At 36.7% G+C, this 18,358-nt stretch overlaps 1 protein-coding gene across 1 annotated transcript in view; it reads right to left on the reverse strand.

The window, feature by feature from the left end:
* LOC121858309 (mediator of RNA polymerase II transcription subunit 12-like protein) overlaps positions 1–18,358 on the reverse strand; it is a gene marked incomplete at its 3' end in the record, with an annotated part of 265,779 nt that overhangs the window by 54,880 nt on the left and 192,541 nt on the right. Inside the window, 4 exon segments of the mRNA XM_042354642.1 lie at positions 1,715–1,870; positions 2,876–3,005; positions 10,240–10,460; positions 10,718–11,028. Of these exon segments, the coding sequence (XP_042210576.1) occupies positions 1,715–1,870; positions 2,876–3,005; positions 10,240–10,460; positions 10,718–11,028 (818 nt within the window).

Raw genomic sequence — 18,358 nt, forward strand, 5'->3', positions numbered from 1 at the left:
TTATATTTTCACATTAAAAGTGATGTTTTCCCTAATACATTTGTCATAGTTCCATAAATAACACGTGCAGGACTTTTACCAGATATTATGGGTCGAAGAAGCTTACATGAGCACATAAAAATAAGGTAAAAAAAGAGGGACCAAAGTAGAGTAAACAATTTGCCAGGCAGTATTCAAAACTGGAGATGTGCACAGATTGGTTCAGTGCACATGTTGCTCACTGGCAATGGTGCACGTCCTCAGCGAGCACTGCATGTTATCACTTGTAACTTATTTAAGTGTTAATGAATTTCCTAAAATTTGTTTTTGTTGTTTTTGTAAATATTTTCTCTAGGACAATGATCTCTATAATGAAACAGCATCCTAAAGGGCAGTACTAAGACTGGTATGAGAGTAACTATTTTATTTAGTTAATTATTGTTCCATGCATAAGAGACTTTTCCTGTTAAGTAGCAGGGTGGCTGGACAGATGCTGATCTCTTGATTCATTACATTCAGCAGCTAGTGAGTTACCCTAACCCCTTGGTAAAATGCTGGTCCTCAGATGGGTTGATCCACCATTGGCAAGCACACCACATGGGTACTCATTCATTGTTGAGAGTGCAAGGACTTGGAGAAAAACCCAGTCCTCCATTTTGATAGCAATCTGCCACCATCAGCTAGTACTGTATGAACACTAGCCAGATACTCTGGATATTACATGGGTGTAACAAATGACTGAGTGATACAAAAACAAGAAAATGAGATTAACATGATGCTTGATTCATAATATACTATGAACAATGTAGAAGGAAGCAGAAACTAATAAATATTTAAAAGAGAAGAAGAGGAAACAGAGAAATACATGTGCTTATAAAATTCATGAATAACAGATATTCCTTGGTTATAGTGATAAAAAAATATTTAAGGTGAAATCAATACAGTTAAAGCTCAAATATCCCAAATTCAAGTCCATAGCATTCAACAATGTGTGCAGTTTCAGATTTAAAGTGTGCAACAAGATGGGTGATGAAGTGTGCAAGTTAAAGTGTGGTGCGATGGAATTTATAATTACCATTATTTTTATATATCCTAATCCATTTATTTCTTTCATTTTTTGGTCAGAGTCAGAGTCTTAGTGGAGAGTGGCTATATGCTTGGTGTGTTGGTGAGTCAAAAGCTCCATCATACTATGTGTACAGTAATGGCAATGGAGCAGCTACACGTACAGTACAAACTGTACTGTACCTATAACTGCATGCCTTGTAATGAAACTATCATTATTACCATTTTCTTATACCCTATTTATGTATCCTTGTAATCACTTGTGACTTGTGCATTTTAAATTTATGATATTCAATTACCACTGAAAAGCACCCTTGTCATTTATTGCTCATTTTCCACTCATGATTACAAGGGGTATCACTTTTGAATAAAAAAGAGTTTAGGAAGTCAGTATGACATGGATGCGGGGCAGATCTAAGAACTGTAATGGGAATGCAACAAGGAAATTTCATCCAGGATATATACAGAATATGTTTATCTATTAAATCTTATTAAACCAGAAACAGATTCTCTCTCTTGAAAGTTTTTCCAAATTGGTGAATTGTATCAAAATAAACTTGTGTTGAGCAAATGTGTATCAACCAAGGATTACCTGTGGTTATATATACAAGTGTGCAAGCTTACACCCACAAATAGGCATGCACAGACATATTAATTCTTCAATACTTACATGCTTTTTGTCTTTGTCAAATTCCTGAAGGCGGTTGCCCTTCGTGTCTGTCACAGATCCCCAGGGCTCAAGGGTAATAACCTCTGCCTGCAACTTCGGTAGTGGAATAAGCTGGCGTACCAAGCGTAGAGACACATTATTACGTTCTCCCACTTCCTAAAAGAGAAATGTAATAGCTTAAATTTTTTACATCACAGTCCTGTACAAAGAACTGCCAGAATTTCACACTGACCAGTAACTTAAATTTTATTTCTCCCAGATACAGTATTTTATAAATGAATGTTGTGTATTTTTAATACTGTCAAGTGTTGAAACACTCCTAAAATATGATAAGAATAGAAATGCATGATTGTGTAACCAGGTAATGGAGCTGCAGTTTTTATTATCCATCACCCACCCTCCCCTCCCTCCTATACCATCATCCCTCCCCTTCCACCTTTACCACTCTTCCTCCTCCACCTCTCTACCTCCATCAATCTTCTTCCAACAGCCTTCCTCCCCTGCCTTTACCACTGAGGAAGTGTGATAATCATATTCCAATGCTATACAATTTAATCCTATGAATTTCTTCATCAGATCATTTCCTTGTCCCCCCACCCTTTTTCTGAGGGGGGTCACACATTTTTAAAAATCTCTTCCCAGATTTCTTTGGTCAACAAATTATAAGCACTAAAAAGGGGCTATCACAATGGGCAAACAATTCTCAATCCTCAGAAGATGGCAATACCATCGTACTCAGTCAGATTTTCCACCGGAAAACAGATCTGATGACTCCAAAATGAATGAGAGTATTGGGTGGATATCTATCTATACTTAGTGAGAAACAATATGACACCACAGATGAAGAATTTTGATAACACTTCCGAGACAACACAAGTCACTGTGATAATTTTGAAATTCATCGGACCCTTCTGGACAGATACTTTTATTTACCGTGTGTACATGCAATTAAAGTCCAAAAAGCCTTTTCATGAAATATGGCCAACAACAACTTGACTTGCATCCAACTTTGTAGTTATTTTGATTTAAGTGATGGCAGAATGAAAACTGGGTGGTAAATGATAATGAAATTTAGATTGAGGTTTTATAAATAGGGCTGAGAAATATAGTAAGAGTTATAAATAAAAGTTTTTCAACTTTACCAGTTTTACAATTTCTTACCTTCTTAATTTTTTTGACGAGATTATAATAATGTCTTCTGTTCTCCTCACGAGACTCGGATGGTCCATCAGACATTAAAGTGGAATGAATCAGTGTTGCCAACATGTCTAAAACCGTGTTGAAGAGTTCACTGTGAAGAAATTAATGGTTTCAGTATTTTTTCCTCTTATTTGTTTTTTGGCCTTCACAACACCACAACACACACCACAGTGCATTATAACATGCTGCCACCCACCCCACTGGGGTATCACACCACTGGAATATCTAGTGTACTATGACCAATCAAAACTTAAGAAACAATCTTTTTAAATTTTCAGTTTCCTAATTTTTTTCCAAATCTGTCACTAGTATGCACACACACTCAAATGATCGCTCACCCACTTTTAAGAATAGCTTGCATTCTCAATGTGTTAATATGTTTTGACAACATTTTCTCCCCAACATTCATTCACAATTATTTTTCCTATTCCCATGTACCTGTAGTGTATTATACAGTAAGTTTCCATTGAACATTAATCCGTTGAACAAATCCACACCATAACAAAAACAAGTTTTTACTACCCATTTACCGATTAATGAAAGAATGTTCTTCTATTAAGAAAGGTAAGTCACCCCCACCTTTCTCACCACCAGCTCCATGATCACCACCACTACCTCTTCTATCACCACCTAAATCATAATTTCACCTTCCTCCCTCCCTCCCACCCACTGCTCTCATCAAAACTGCCTCTCTCACTCATTCTATAACTGTCAATCAGGATAGTACAATATTGTACAATACTGTACATTGTTTATTTGTTATTCTCCCTCCAGAATTTAAAATTTATGTAATGTAATGTAGAAGGAATATGAAGTTGTTCATTTATAGTTACACTCAATTTTGTGGGTAGACATCAGCTGTTCAATTGTGTCTGGCAGTGCTGCAGCCAGTGTTACCAAACAAACCGACTGACGCATCATCTCCTCACCACCACCACTACCTCCTACCTCCCCTTATTACGTTAATTTATGTGGGAAAAATGGTTTCGATGAACATAATCCACCTAACAAAAGCATTTTAGTTGAACCTAACCCTTTCATTCAATGGGAACTTACTGTAGTGTTCATTATTTCTTACTTGCACCTAACTTTCATATACCTTTCTTTTCTTCTTAACCACCACAGCCAAACTCTCATTTCACCATTTCCTCTTCTTTTTTAATCCTAGTCTTTTGCATCCACACACCTTCAATGAATTTTCTAAACATACTGTACTTTCTCCAAATGCTCTCATCCCTCTGCAGTGCCTTACAATTCTACTCCATTTACGTGTAACCACTTTCCCTCCATCATTTCTTTCAGTTATATTTGAAGAACAAACAGAATATTTCATACATGTATTTTTTTTCAGGATTTCAGGAGATCAAAACAAGAGTCTGTTCACAGACAGAGAGAAACAAATGCAGACAGTTACAGAGAGAAGCATTCTTCAGGTGAGGGAGAGGAGAAAATAATTTTTTTGGGAGAGGTTTAAAGATACATTGCAGGGTGACTTGGCAGATCAATTGATCCTATGAATCTTAGCAATCTACACTATCAGCAAGTGTTTCTCATTGTGAACATATATTAATGGTAACACTGCAATTGTACTGACCACAGTCATACATGTTAGTTAATGTAAAATCAAATGATTCATATTATGCTCAACAGCCCATAAAACATGTAGTTATAAATTATTTCTTGAGTCATCTAACTGAGACGTCCGTTTTGTTGTCTGCTTCAGTACTCAAACTGAGACATACGTTTTCTCTATCGCTCAGAATCTCTAGTATCCCTAGTATATACCTGTTGAAAGCTAAAACAATCAAGATCCATTGTGAATGATGTTTAAAGCTTCAAGTGTATTTACTTTAAGGGAAATTGTCAAGTAAGTCGAGTGTTAGATTTTCCAATAGAGTGAGGATCCTGTCATTGCCTAGTGAGACATACAAGATTTCTATTCACCATTGAAGTCAGATTGTTTTGATTCACAGCTATCAGAGAATCTGATGACTGTAATGAAATTATTGTCAGTTTTGTATTTAAGAATGTCATTAATCATTTGAGAGAAACCTGTCAACTGCTCACTGCCTGCAATATAACGACTTGAGAATGAAAGTTCCTTGTTCCTTTTCAAGTCGACGCAGCATGAAATGTGATTGCCAGTCTCAGTAGTTATGTCAATTTAATTATTGCATTGCAAACTTTAACGCTGATAATATTGTAAGCATTAATCTTAAAAAAATTTATCTGATCCATGACACTGATTCTCAAAGCTCAATGTGTCCCGCAACTGAGAAAATTAATATGTACGCAAGTTCTTGTTGTGGACTCGTAGCGCATACGACTGATGTACGGGAGACGAACAGTCACCTCTTGAAGCTCCTCCCTTGCCTAACAGGTATGTACATAGTGTAGTGCCACACCGCCATATTACGTGAAATTAACTCAGATGAACTTTGTTGAAAATATCAGTGTTCCTGTTTTAACATAGTTGAATGTCTTATGAATCAAATGATACTGTAACATAACTGAGCGCCTTCTGTGTTGAATGATCTATTCATTCCCTTGCCTAATGTGTTTTGTGACATTTTTGTATTTTGACTTTTGTTACCTCTTTATGCCCCTCCCTCGCCTAACAGGCACTGTGTGTGTTGTTGCCGCTATCAAGTATTGGTAGCCGCCTGCAGGTAAGATGTCTGAGGCAGGATTTTTTTAATACAACGGGATTAAGATCAGAGTGCATCACGAGCCCAGAGAGCCAGTCAAGGGAGAGTGAGAGCTCTAGAGCACAGATTCCTACCGCAGCTCCGTAGTGTAACCGAGCAGCATTGTTTTCAATATCAGCGGTATAGGCCTAGTGTACTCATCCTAACTGTATGTGCTAATGATTATTGTCTACAATATTATGGATAGGTTATTGGGAATACAATTGCCCCAGGTTGAGTAGTGAGACCAGAAATATTACTATGACCAGCATCAGAGTTTGTTATGTATGTGAGTGAACCAGCTGTACTCACAGCTGATATGTGCTGGTGGATGTTTTCCTGTTTGTTAATCAAGTAATAGCATGGTGCTATAATACCATCACTCTGTGTTATTGACAAGTTTTAGAGTGACCATCACTGTTGTGTAATAATACCCTTAAGGAGGTATAATTATTGAATGTTGTGAATGATAACTGAATATCTATTTTTGCTATTTATAAAATAAGATCTAGTGATTAGTTCTATTTTGTGTGTGTGTTACAGTAATGTAATCAGTAATTGAACCTAAGTTTTACTGCTGTGAGTGAAGGTTCAAATTGTCACAGTATTCAGGTATGATTTTAATAAATGACGATTCAGTATAATGTGTGTATCACCGCTCATTCCTTCTAACAAAAGCCATCCCTGAAAATACACTTGATAACTCACGTGCCTAACCTCTTGTGCATACCATGCTACCAATTTAATTGAGAGGTTCATTGTCTATGTTATATTCTAAAGAAAGCCTGGGTGGTGGCAGCTCTAAGATGCAAGTACAGCATTTACACAAATGTGTAAGAATAGACAAGAATGTGGCTCAGGTTAACCCACAAAGCAGAATATAACTAAGTAAATCTGCGAATAAGAGTAAGTAAGAGGAAATAAACAAATAAGTGAGTACTGAAAGAAAGAAATACTTTGAGAAATGAATTAGAAAATAAAGAAAAGAGATACAGTTGTACCCCGCTTTACGCGGTTTCACTTTACGCGATTTCTCATATACGCGGTGCCTCGCCAGAACCGAACTTTCACTTTACGAGGTTCATCTACCAATATACGCGTGAAGTATAATTTTTATTTATTTTTATTTAGCTCATAAAATTCATACAAATTACCCGGCCAGAATATAATTTACATTGCTGGAATTCTTACAATTTGATGATCATTTTGAATATAAACATCATAGATTTTGCATTAGACATACAAATTTTAGATGTAAAGTTTACTCTGAGTAAATATGTTATCTTTTGTGCAAAATATATGACATTTATATTCAAAATATTCCTGGTCTTACAAGGAATCCAGCAATGTCAATTATATTATCCTAACTTTAGTCTGAGGTATTATTTATTACTAAAAAGGTAAATATTCTGGTTTTCCCACACATTTATCTGGTAGGGAGGGTTGGTGGGGGGTGGGGGGGAGGGAGGGACCAACCGACCATCTGGCACGGTGTGAAGAATATATATTTTTTTTTATTAACTGATGATATTTGTTTTAGCTCATAAAATTCATACAAATTACCCGGTCAGAATATAATTTACATTGCTGGAATTCTTACAATTTGATGATCATTTTGAATATAAACATCATGGATTTTGCATTAGACATACAAATTTTAGATGTAATGTTTACTCTGAGTAAATATGTTATCTTTTGTGCAAAATATATGACATTTATATTTAAAATGTTCCTGGTCTTACAAGGAATCCAGCAATGTCAATTATATTATCCTAACTTAAGTCTGAGGTGTTATTTGTTACTAAAAGTTAAAATTAGTTTTTCACCCAACATTTCTCTGGTAGGGAGGGAAGGTGGGGGGTGGGGGGGAGGGTTGGGACCGACCGACCATCTGGCGCGGTTGGAAGAGGGGGGGAGGCAAGTTGGGGTACTTTGATTGACAGATAGTGTCGTGAAGAATATATTTTTTTTTTATTAACTGATATTTGTTTTAGCTCATAAAATTCATACAAATTACTGGACCAGAATATAATTTGCATTGCTGGAATTCTTACAATATGATGATCATTTTGAATATAAACATCATGGATTTTGCATTAGACATACAAATTTTAGATGTAATGTAATAATTTGGTTTACACAAAGCAAGTACAGGTTGTACCTCTCTAGTCCGGCATTCTGTGGTCCAGAAACTCCCGTGGTCCGGAACGATTTTAGTTTGTCCAATAGGTAGATAGGCAGCTTTTTTTTATTTTTATTTTTTATCTGAATTATTATTATTACAGGAGTATTAAATTTTTGCCCCTCAGGCCCTAATGTGGGTGAGTGACCTATTCCCGGGTGGGCTAATCCCCTTAAAAAAAAAAAGCCGCGGAAAATTAAGGTTTGTTTACATCCGGCAGTTCGGCTGCTCTCTCTCTCTCTCTTTCTCTCTCTCTGCTTGTCTATACAGAGTACAACATTTAACCCTTCAATATATATGAGCAGTAAATAAGTGTTGCTTTCATATTCTTATGTAGAGTAATGACGATATATTTTCACATGTGCGCACTTACATACGAGCAGTCTCACTTTTTTTTTCACCATTAATGGTTAGCTACTTATATTGTTCCATTTATTAACATTAAATAACATTACAGGTACTTCAAGCAACCATATTCATTTTTTTACATTAATTTTACTACAGCTAAACTCAGGGTCTTATTTTCTTCAGTTTTATATGTAGAACCAATCAGCACTGGTTTCGTAAGCTTTAACATAAACAATGCCGGCAGCCGTCTCGTCTCCTCTAATATTCCACGTATTATTAATAAATTGTATTGTTAATTTTGCACACACGTACATTAATTCAATAAAAACAAATTCAGAAACATTAATTAAAATATATATGAACAGTAAATAAGTGTTGCTTTCATATTCTTATGTAAAGTAATGATGATATGTTTTCACGTGTGCGCATGCGCACTTACATATGCGATCTCTCTTTTTTCTTTACCATTATCGTTAGCTACTTCTATTGTTCCATTTATTAACATTAAATAACATTACTTAAAACAACCATATTAATTTTACTACAGCTACAACCAAGGTCTTATTTTCTTCAGTTTTATATGTAGAACCAGTCAGTCACTGGTTTTGTAATCAACGAATACAATGCTGTGTCATTTCCTCGTGTGTTTTAATATTCTACGTATTATTAATGAATTGTATTGCTCACTTTGCACACATAAACATTAATTCAATAAAAACGACATTCAGTAATAAACAATAATGAATCTTTTGTACATAAGAGAAATGACGCTGTTTACACGATTATGCACGTCGTCTGCACGTTGGCGGGCCATTCAAACCCGTCGAAATTCAAGTTTCCGCCGTCAAAATTTTTATTTATTTATTTTTTGTGTGTTCCAATAAAATACGTTAAGAATTAAAAACTCGCAAAATTTGAGAAGCTACTATACGACATTTAACCCTTCAATATGTCTTCAAAGAGACCATGATGCAGAGAAAGTGGTGCTAGTGCTTACAGGCTTAAGCACAAGTCACTATCTATCCAGGAAAAGGGTGAATTTCCATGGTCCGGCACCGGTCAGGTCCCGAGGTTGCCGGACTAGAGAGGTACAACCTGTATTTTATCTTTTGTGCAAAATATATGAAGTTTACATTCAAAATATTCCCTGACCTGCAAGGAATCCAGAAATGTCAATTATATTTTCCTAACTTTAGTCTGAGGTATTATTTATTACTAAAAGTTAAAATCTAGTGTTTCACCAAATCATTTCTCAGAGAGGTAGGGGCCAGTGAGCTGGGAAGGAGGGGGGGGGGATTTGAGTCGATTATTTGAATGGACATTAACCCGGCGACTGTATTTCTCTTAAATATTAATTGTGTGAGCATACCATCATAAAATTTAGATGTTATTTTTACTACAACATAGGTATTGTGTCGGAAAAAGTGGAGTTTGGGGGTCGGGCCAGTCTCTATTGGAATTAATCCCATATGTTCTGTTGTTCCATTTACGCGGATTTCACTTAACGCGGTACCCTGTGGGTTCAATTGACCGCGTAAATCGGGGTACTACTGTATAGATAGGAAGGTTACATAAATAAAATAAAGAGGCAAAACCAAACATTAAAAAGTTGCTCTTGTATACAATAAATAGTGGACAGGGGAACCGATTTCTCCATTGCAGCTGGTAATCCAGCTGGAATCGTTCACATGTGAGGTGAATGCTCAGTTTAAATGCTTTGGAGCCAAAAAATAGGTACAGTGTGTGAATTAATGAATCGTATTCATTTGGAGGAATAGTTGTATGGTAGCAAAGGAAAGACAGGGTCAGAGAGACAAGTTTATTCCTTATGATAGGGATAAAGTTGTCTCTCTCACCCCGTCTTTCCTTTGCTATCATACAACCACTATGTGAATTTATTAAGGTAATCTTTGTGCATCCTCATTAACTTCATCTCATCTATATGGAGGAATCTTTTGTAAGAACTTAAAATCTCACTGCTAATACCCCAGAAAAATGAAGTAATATTTCCCCAAAAAGAATGCAACAATAAAGATGAAATCAACTCAAGATCGATGTTAATGTGATAAAAGTCTGAAAAAAATAGGACACATTTAACTGTAACTCACCTGTTGTTGGACAGATCAATCACTCCAAATATAATGAGGTTAACAAGGAGCAAAGCCCATTCAGTGATGATAGAATTAGAGTAAGAGGATGTGATCACGTCAAACAGGCCACCCACTAAGGCAAAACGGAGACTCAAAGCCTCCAACATCAACTGACGACTTCTTCCATCCTCAGGAAATGTGACTTGCAAGGCTCCAGGCTTTTCCTGATTAATGAGATCCTGATTAATCAATTAAGCCTGATCAGTTTCCCACTGATAAATAATATAAAACCAAGGAGTCAACCAAGGTAGGATATAATTATTTATACAGTATTTATAACTTATAAACAAAACATGAAAAAACAGAAAGCCTCAACTACAATTATTTTTTACAAGTGCTGTACAATATTACATAACAAAACCATGAAACACACAAAACTGATTTTCTATATTTCATGGATGCTACCTACTGATAAGGGAACAGAGATGTGACATACCTCTTTGGGTGAGAAGAGAGACTGAGTGAGTTGTGTCCTCAGAGATTCAAGCAATTCAGATAACTGATCATCCTGACCATCTAAACACATAAGCACCAGTTGCAAGAATGGCCGGTGAGATGCGAGTGGCCAATGTCCCAGTGATCTGCCTCCTGGGGGATTCTCCATTCCATTACTGCTACTCACACTACTAGGTTGACTGTGACTTGGAGGAGGGCTTGCAACGGGGCCCTCTGTTGTGGCATTCTCATCATCCACTGGTTTAGAATTTCCAGAATAGGCACCAAAATTGACAGACTCTAGTACTTGACCTGCAAGAAACAAGCTTTTATAGTCAACAAAAAGAATGACAAAGGACAAGGAATAATCAGATACTAACCTCACATTTACTTTCCTCTTTAATAAAGTCTGTATCATTCTACATTTCCACCATATCATGAAAATCAGGAGATATTGAAATACAGTAGGGTCGGGATATATCGCGACTTTATATAAAGATTTTTTTATGTTGCGGCTACCAAATTAACAAAATTGTAATATATGTAGCGATACATTTGTTCATTTCGCGAGGGAAATCAGGCAGGAAATATTTCAAATGTACCGCCATGGCAAACAAATGAGTTATTTGCTCATCAGAGGCGCCACCGTGGCTGCTCACTCACGCATTCACACTCGTCCGCTCAGTCTTTCTGAGTGAGTGACAAGAAAGCAGCCGACTCTGCTGCAGATTACGACTTTTGAGGTGAGTGTAAATGAGTTGCTAGTGACGTGAAAAGTGAAGTGAGGATAATGGAAAGCTTAATGGAAAAGATTTAAAACTATAACTAATATTTTTGGTGTTCATTTATGTAGGTGTGGGATTGTCAAGTGAGGGTGGCAGTGTGGCGTCTGCTGCCAGTCTGGTGTTCCCAGGATGGTGCGTCAGCTGCTGAGTCTGGTGTTCCTTGATATTGATATTAAAATAGCCTGTTGTTCCCGAGTCTAGTGCTCATTGGTGCTTTAGTTAGTAGGAAAATTAACTCGTTAAGTCAAGTTTAGTCACTTTTTTTGGCCTCCAGAACCTAACTCTATTTTCCCCATTGATTACATGTAATTATATATCGCGATTTAGTATATAGCAAACATCATTGGACCCTATCTCGCGATATATCTCGACCCTACTTTTAGTTTATATGTATATTTAATAAGTTTAAGTTTCTATCTATTTTATCTGTAATTGGTTTTAACACAAAAAAAAAGGCTGAAAAACTATATACTGTACAGGGCTGTGGAGTCGGAGTCGGAGGAAATTTCGGCTTGTGGAGTCGGAGTCGGAGTCGGTAAAATTGTCCAGACTCCGACTCCGACTCGCAAAGGTAAAGCGACATCGGAGTGAAAACGCAGCAGCGGTAGACATTAAAAATACGAGATTTCAGCAAGATTTCTTTGGTGCACTGATGGAAGTGGAGAAATTTGACCGGTCTTCAAAAGTGACAGTGGAAGAAGCCATACCTGCTTACCCAGAGATTGTAAAATATGTAGCTAGAGCTGTGACAGCAATGCCACCCACTCAGGTCAGTGTAGAAAGACTGTTTTCTGCACTGAAAATAATCAGATCAGATTTAAGGGCTTCCATGAAGGAAGATCTGACTGAAGCTATTCTGTTCCTAAGAACAAATATATGAACTCAGGCATATTCATTGCAGTGATTCCACTGATCCCACTAATTTTCTTAAATTATTAAAAGAATTTATTTCCATTTTATAAGCATTATTATGAATTTATTGTAGCAGGCACAGTATAGCACTATAATTTTGGACGATAGTCTCTTCTTTACCATTTGAAATTTTGAATTATATCAAATTTTGTTTCGTTGAAAACTGCACAGAGGCTCTCAGCTACAAAACAATTAGCTACAACCTGTTTTTGGTGAGATTAAGGCAAATTTAATTTAATAACTTAATCATGTAAGGTTTATCCATTTTCCTTAATAAGGTATTCATTTCTTTAATGTACATAAATATATAACTTTACTTTAAAAGGAATTGTAGGATCATCATTTAGATCCACATCAGATTATGAGCTTAAACAAAATTCATATGCTGAGATCGAACTTTTAGATATACATGTAAATGGTGTTTTCTAGTTAATATCTTGAATTCTTAATAAATTTATTTTTCTTTTGATTGAAACTTTGAAAGTCAAGCCTATCATCTTTTTGTAGTTCTTAAATATCGTCCAGATCATTAATAAAGCTGTAGCAGTATAGCCACGGTGTTTTACTTTTTACCTACGCAGGTTACAACATACAAATTACAATTAGGATGGTAGAAATAGTTGTTACAAATAGGCCAAGGAGTCGGAGTCGGAGTCGGAGTCGGAAGCATAAAAATTTGAGGAGTCGGAGTCGAAGGTTTTGTCTTCGACTCCACAGCCCTGATACTGTACAGTACAGTATAAAGTGCATAAGGCCACAATTGTCTTCTTGGCAGCAACTTCATCCTGGGTTGTTTTCTTGGAAGAAAGAATTACAAATAAAAAAATCTATCAGTAAAATTCCCCTTCAAAGGAAAGAGTTCGTAAGTGATTTAAAATATAAACTAGTTTCCCATGTGGAGGTCACTGATGAAGTCATGAATGATTTTTTATATTCTTTGAGAGGATTGTCTTGATTATAATACAGTTATTTTAATCATGAAATTTTAATAAATTATACAGTTGGATCTTGAGTATCGCGAGTTTTAGTTTTGCGGTACAATACTTAAAAAATTTCCAGCCTCTCATGATTCGCGATTTTCATTACCAGTTTCCCGAGTCTAGGAAAAGCTATCCACTTGTTAACTGCTGTCTTTGTTTGTTTACGGCAGCTAGTTTGAATGAGCGCCAGCAAGTGGCATGGTTATCTCAGATTATATAACCCATTCTGCTTACATTTTGCGAGATTCTAGCATGTTAACAATGAGTGAGGTGCTTGATGTTATTGTCAGGAGTGGTTCTGATGGTAATAGCGGCCGCAGAGAGGGTGAAGATGACGGTCACCGTGGTTAACGAGTGAGAGTACCGTAAGGGGGTCAAGAAGAGGAAATACGATAGACGATCATTTTACCATGCATGAGGGATGGTTCACTTGCATTGTTAAGCCAAAAGCATGGTCCCCCCTCCACCCCCGCCCCATCAGGAGAAAAAAGAGAGATAATGAGCTTCTAAAAAATTATATGAGGGTTGTGTATCACCACCTCTATCATTCCATTTCTGCTTGTTTAGTGGATAACTATAATACCTTTCAGACATATATATGAGCTGTGTGGTAACATGTACCCTGCTTACAAATATTTATGGCACATGATACAGTCCATAACTTATAGTATTTATAATATATACAAGCATATTGTTTTCATGCTTGTATTTTTTAAAATACCCAAATTCAGTAGCTGCATCAAGTGCCATAAAAATTTATGAATAAGCAAAGTAAATTTCTCCAAACACAGTGTGTGTGGTTGGCCAACTGATGCAAAGTTGCTACTTTTTTTTTAACTAACAGTGCATCTACCAAATACTGTATTGTAATTCGATAAAATAGTGCAATTGAAAATTAAGAACTTAATAGATGATAAAACTATATACGTGTGTCTAATATTAATTTACCAAGCCAACGTATATTAAGCAATCTATTACCATACATTAAAATGTGTGTGGTTGCGGACTGACCAGCTGACTCACACTTCGTGTGGTCGTGTGGATGACAGAAGTGTGTGGAATTTATGGTAGTCAAACTCATAAACTCGAGGTTGAATCTAGGAATTCTCAGATAGCTGAAATTGAAATTTTCTCGGAAAATCGTTCCCAAAGCCGGAATTTTCTGGAAAATTCTGAGAAAATTTTCCCGATACCTGGAAAATTCTGAGGATGGGGGAGTCTTTTTCCAGGTTTGAGAGATGAAAATAAGGCACATTTTCTGGAACTTCCGAGAACATGTTTACGGCTTTGAGAGAGTCATCACGTTACCCGAAAATCTATCATTCCCGGAAGTGCTCTGCACCAATTGTTCCAGCTAACGGAGATATAACTGTACTGTACATACAGTAAGATCTCATATTTTGTGCGATTTCATTTCACGTTTTTTAATTTCGCGAGCACTACCTAATGTAACCAAGTCTTATATTTGGCATAAAATATCGCGAGTTTTGCGAGATCCAGCCAGCTGAACGTAAGATTCGGCCAACTAAACGAAAGATTCAGCAAGCTGAATGCTGGCCACCGTCTTGAATGACGTCACAGCCCTCATACTAGTTACAGTCATTTCTGCTACAACGCTTGTTTTGTCAAGACGAATTTGTTGTAACGCGATTGATGAATAGGGGAACGCTGTTGGTAAAAAGCAAACTTTTGCATACGAATGTTGGCTATAACATGATTCCATCCTCAACGTTTTAAGCGTGGCATGGGGTTATGCAATGTTTACAGTTCACGTTCGACATCACATGTTCAATTGATTCATATCTTTTATTTGTGAAGTGTTTTTTGAGAGGTACTCTGTAAATTTTATTTAATTTTTTTGGGGGGAGAGGGGGCAAATTTAGCTGTTATCCATAAATACTGTATGAAAAGAATAAGTAAAAAGAATGTTTCGCAGTGAGGACTAATAACGGTTTACACCGGCACTCTCTGTTTACATCACGTGATCAGTTGAATTGCTCGTTTTTTGTCAATTGCTCCGTGATTTTCGCTGTTTTCTCCAATTTTGTTGTGTTAGTAATGAATATGGAAAGACAAGGTAAGAAAAATGTTTCCAAGAAGCGTTCTGGTGATCGAATTGTCGGTGGTGAACGTAAAAGAGGTTTACAAGAACGCAACTATTGCGTTGTAGCCCGCGCCATGCTAGCGATCATCCGGGCTGCTATTGTGTGCTTTTTTGGGGTGGTGCTACCACCTGTCTAGTCAAGATAATGGCCTCTACCTCTACTGGGGGTCCTACTGGTGCTGGTGGGACAGACCCACTAAGTGGCCAAATAAGGAAAAGGAGAAGCGGGACTATCATAAGGGAGTTATGTTTGCCAAGTACTCGATGCAGGATAAGCAGCGTGTGATTAAGTTACTTGAGGTAGGCCTAAAACCTAGTTTCCGGAAAACACAATCAGGTCAATAAAGGCAGAATTTGTATCATTTGGAGATTATAAATGGGAAAATCAGAGGTTGATGTAGAGTGGCCAGTCTATATTGATATTTTTTCCATTAGTTTATGTATTTGCATTTGGCAAATTTGAATTTGGCGCAATTTTTCCAGTCTATATTACTCGCGAAATACAAGATCTTACTGTACAGCAATTTTAATTCTGAAAATGTACAATTTTGAGTTTAGATAGAAAGATTTATAGAGGTAAATTATCATACATTTTTCACATTGGTTCAACATGTTTTGTTTAGAGGAGTTGGAGGTACAGCGGCAACAGGCATATCTCTCACCAATAGGTCAAGGGTTCGAGCCTCGGCCCAGACACATGTGGGAAGGGTGTTATTCGGGTGACACTACCAAACACCACAGGTTTCCTGGTCCCCAGTTTCCTCCTGTACTAACACTGGATAAACCAACTGCCCAAACGGTTACTAAGGTGATAAGTGACGAAAATTATAAAAAACTAAATGTACCGGAGGGAATTTTATCAAAGCTACCTCAAGATTTTGAGGGGTTTGATGCTGAGGTTGAACAGGGTGATCATGGTGTAGAGGAGGGAGCAGGGAGGAAGCAGTAACCAGCCCTCCCTGCCTCGGAACCCATCAACCAGACCCGTCAAGCACTTCACTGATCCCATCAAGCTGTCGAGTTAAGTTATTCTTCAGTATGAGTGTATATAAATATTGTTATCAACAAAATGTACAATATAAATGTGTGTGAATACATTATTGTCATTTTCTGGGTGGGTTGTAGGTTGTCATAGAGGGATTCAGGAGACTGACCGAGGAACCGATTAGGCATATTTACATGTACAGTCAGTCTCGATTTACGACGGGGTTAGGGACCCAAATCCAGGTCGTAAGTCGAAAATGCGAAAATAATACATAGAAAATCTAAAATGGGTGTCTTTTTCTTCTCAGCACCACAAAACTCACTTTTAAGTTTGCCAGCCAATTTAAAGGGAATTACAAAAAAAATTTTGTCAGTACACAGCAGAATCACTAACGCTGGGACTTGAAAATACGTAATAAAAAAATTTTGGTACGACTGAGGTGGTCTTATGTCCGGGTGGTCATAAGTTGAGTAGGTCGTAAATCGAGGAGTAGCTGTATTTCAACGTCACTAGTTTCATGATTTTGAGTTTCGAGGTGCTAAATTGGTACCAATTAGTGACAACACTCGAGATTCTATTGTAATCAAAAGAAAAAGTTTTTGATTATAATAAAAATTATTATATTTTCTATCTTAATGTAACACTCATCACACCTAAAAAATAATACAGTAAAAGTCCAAAAATCCGGATGCCAGAAATCTGGACCACCCGAGAATCCGGACTTTTCGAAAACTCAAACTTTTTTTTTTTTTTTAATTTAGCGGGCTTTTGTGTGTATGTGCGCATGCGTGAGTGCCACAGCTGCACAGCAACAACAAGCGACCACGCAGTCGCCACTTTAAAACGAGCAATCAAACTGTTACAACGAATGTAATTTTGAGTCCTACTGTTTCCATTTACAGAGTACTGTACAAGCCCATAATAATGGCTCCTAAAGTAGATAAACTTCGTTGTGTGAAGAGAAAGAAGAACACGTTGATATTGAGTGACAAACTTGAAATAATTAAGAAAATAGAACGTGGTGTGAGCAATACTGTTCTAATGGAAACATACGACATTGGAAAGTCTACAATTTATGATAAAAAAAAGGCAAAAAATAAAATTCTAGAATTCACAGCTTTGTCTTTAAAACTGCTCATTTTGATAAATGAAGCATGCTATATTTGCTAATGAATAAACTATCAAAATGTACCTGCTCATCTCTTCTTTATTCCTCCTTAAATTTGAAGTTTAAAAGTACTGCCTGAGAATCCGGAAAATCCGAAAATCCGGACCGACCCAATCCCCAAGCAGTCCGAAAGCAATGACTTTCTCTTTCTTTCGTTCAAAAGATGTTACCGTAATTGCTTTTCGAATGGTTTTCAATTGTGGGATAATAAGGCTAATGATAGGATAGAATATTATTGAAATACAGTACGAGTACAACAGTTTTTTAACTGAAAACCATTCGAAAAGCGATTACGGTAAAATCTTTTGAACAACGAAAGAAAGCGAAAGTCGTTGTTTTCGTCATGATTTTATCCCACTTTCCACTGTAATATGTACGTCATTCCAGCAAAAATATTACATTTCCATGTTTATTTCCGAGAATATATTCATTCAGTCAGTTAAGGTAAAATATACTTGTGATGTAATATTTTAATGAAAATACGGTATCGTAGTTTTCTTTTGTTTCAAATTTAATTAACAAAGATTGATGTTTCAAATGTAATGAACAAAAATTTATGTACAGTATCTATAAATACACTTTAATAAATGAATACTTTGTTTTTACATCGTCCTGTGCTACCATACCTAGGATTTGGCTACTTTGGGCTTGCTATGATGACGCAAGAGATCTGCCCTGGCAACTGTACCGACACTCACAGCTGGTGGT

The sequence above is a fragment of the Homarus americanus genome, unplaced genomic scaffold (assembly GCF_018991925.1).
Source record: "Homarus americanus isolate GMGI-L3 unplaced genomic scaffold, GMGI_Hamer_2.0 scaffold57980, whole genome shotgun sequence".
Classification (NCBI taxonomy): Eukaryota; Metazoa; Arthropoda; class Malacostraca; order Decapoda; family Nephropidae; genus Homarus; species Homarus americanus.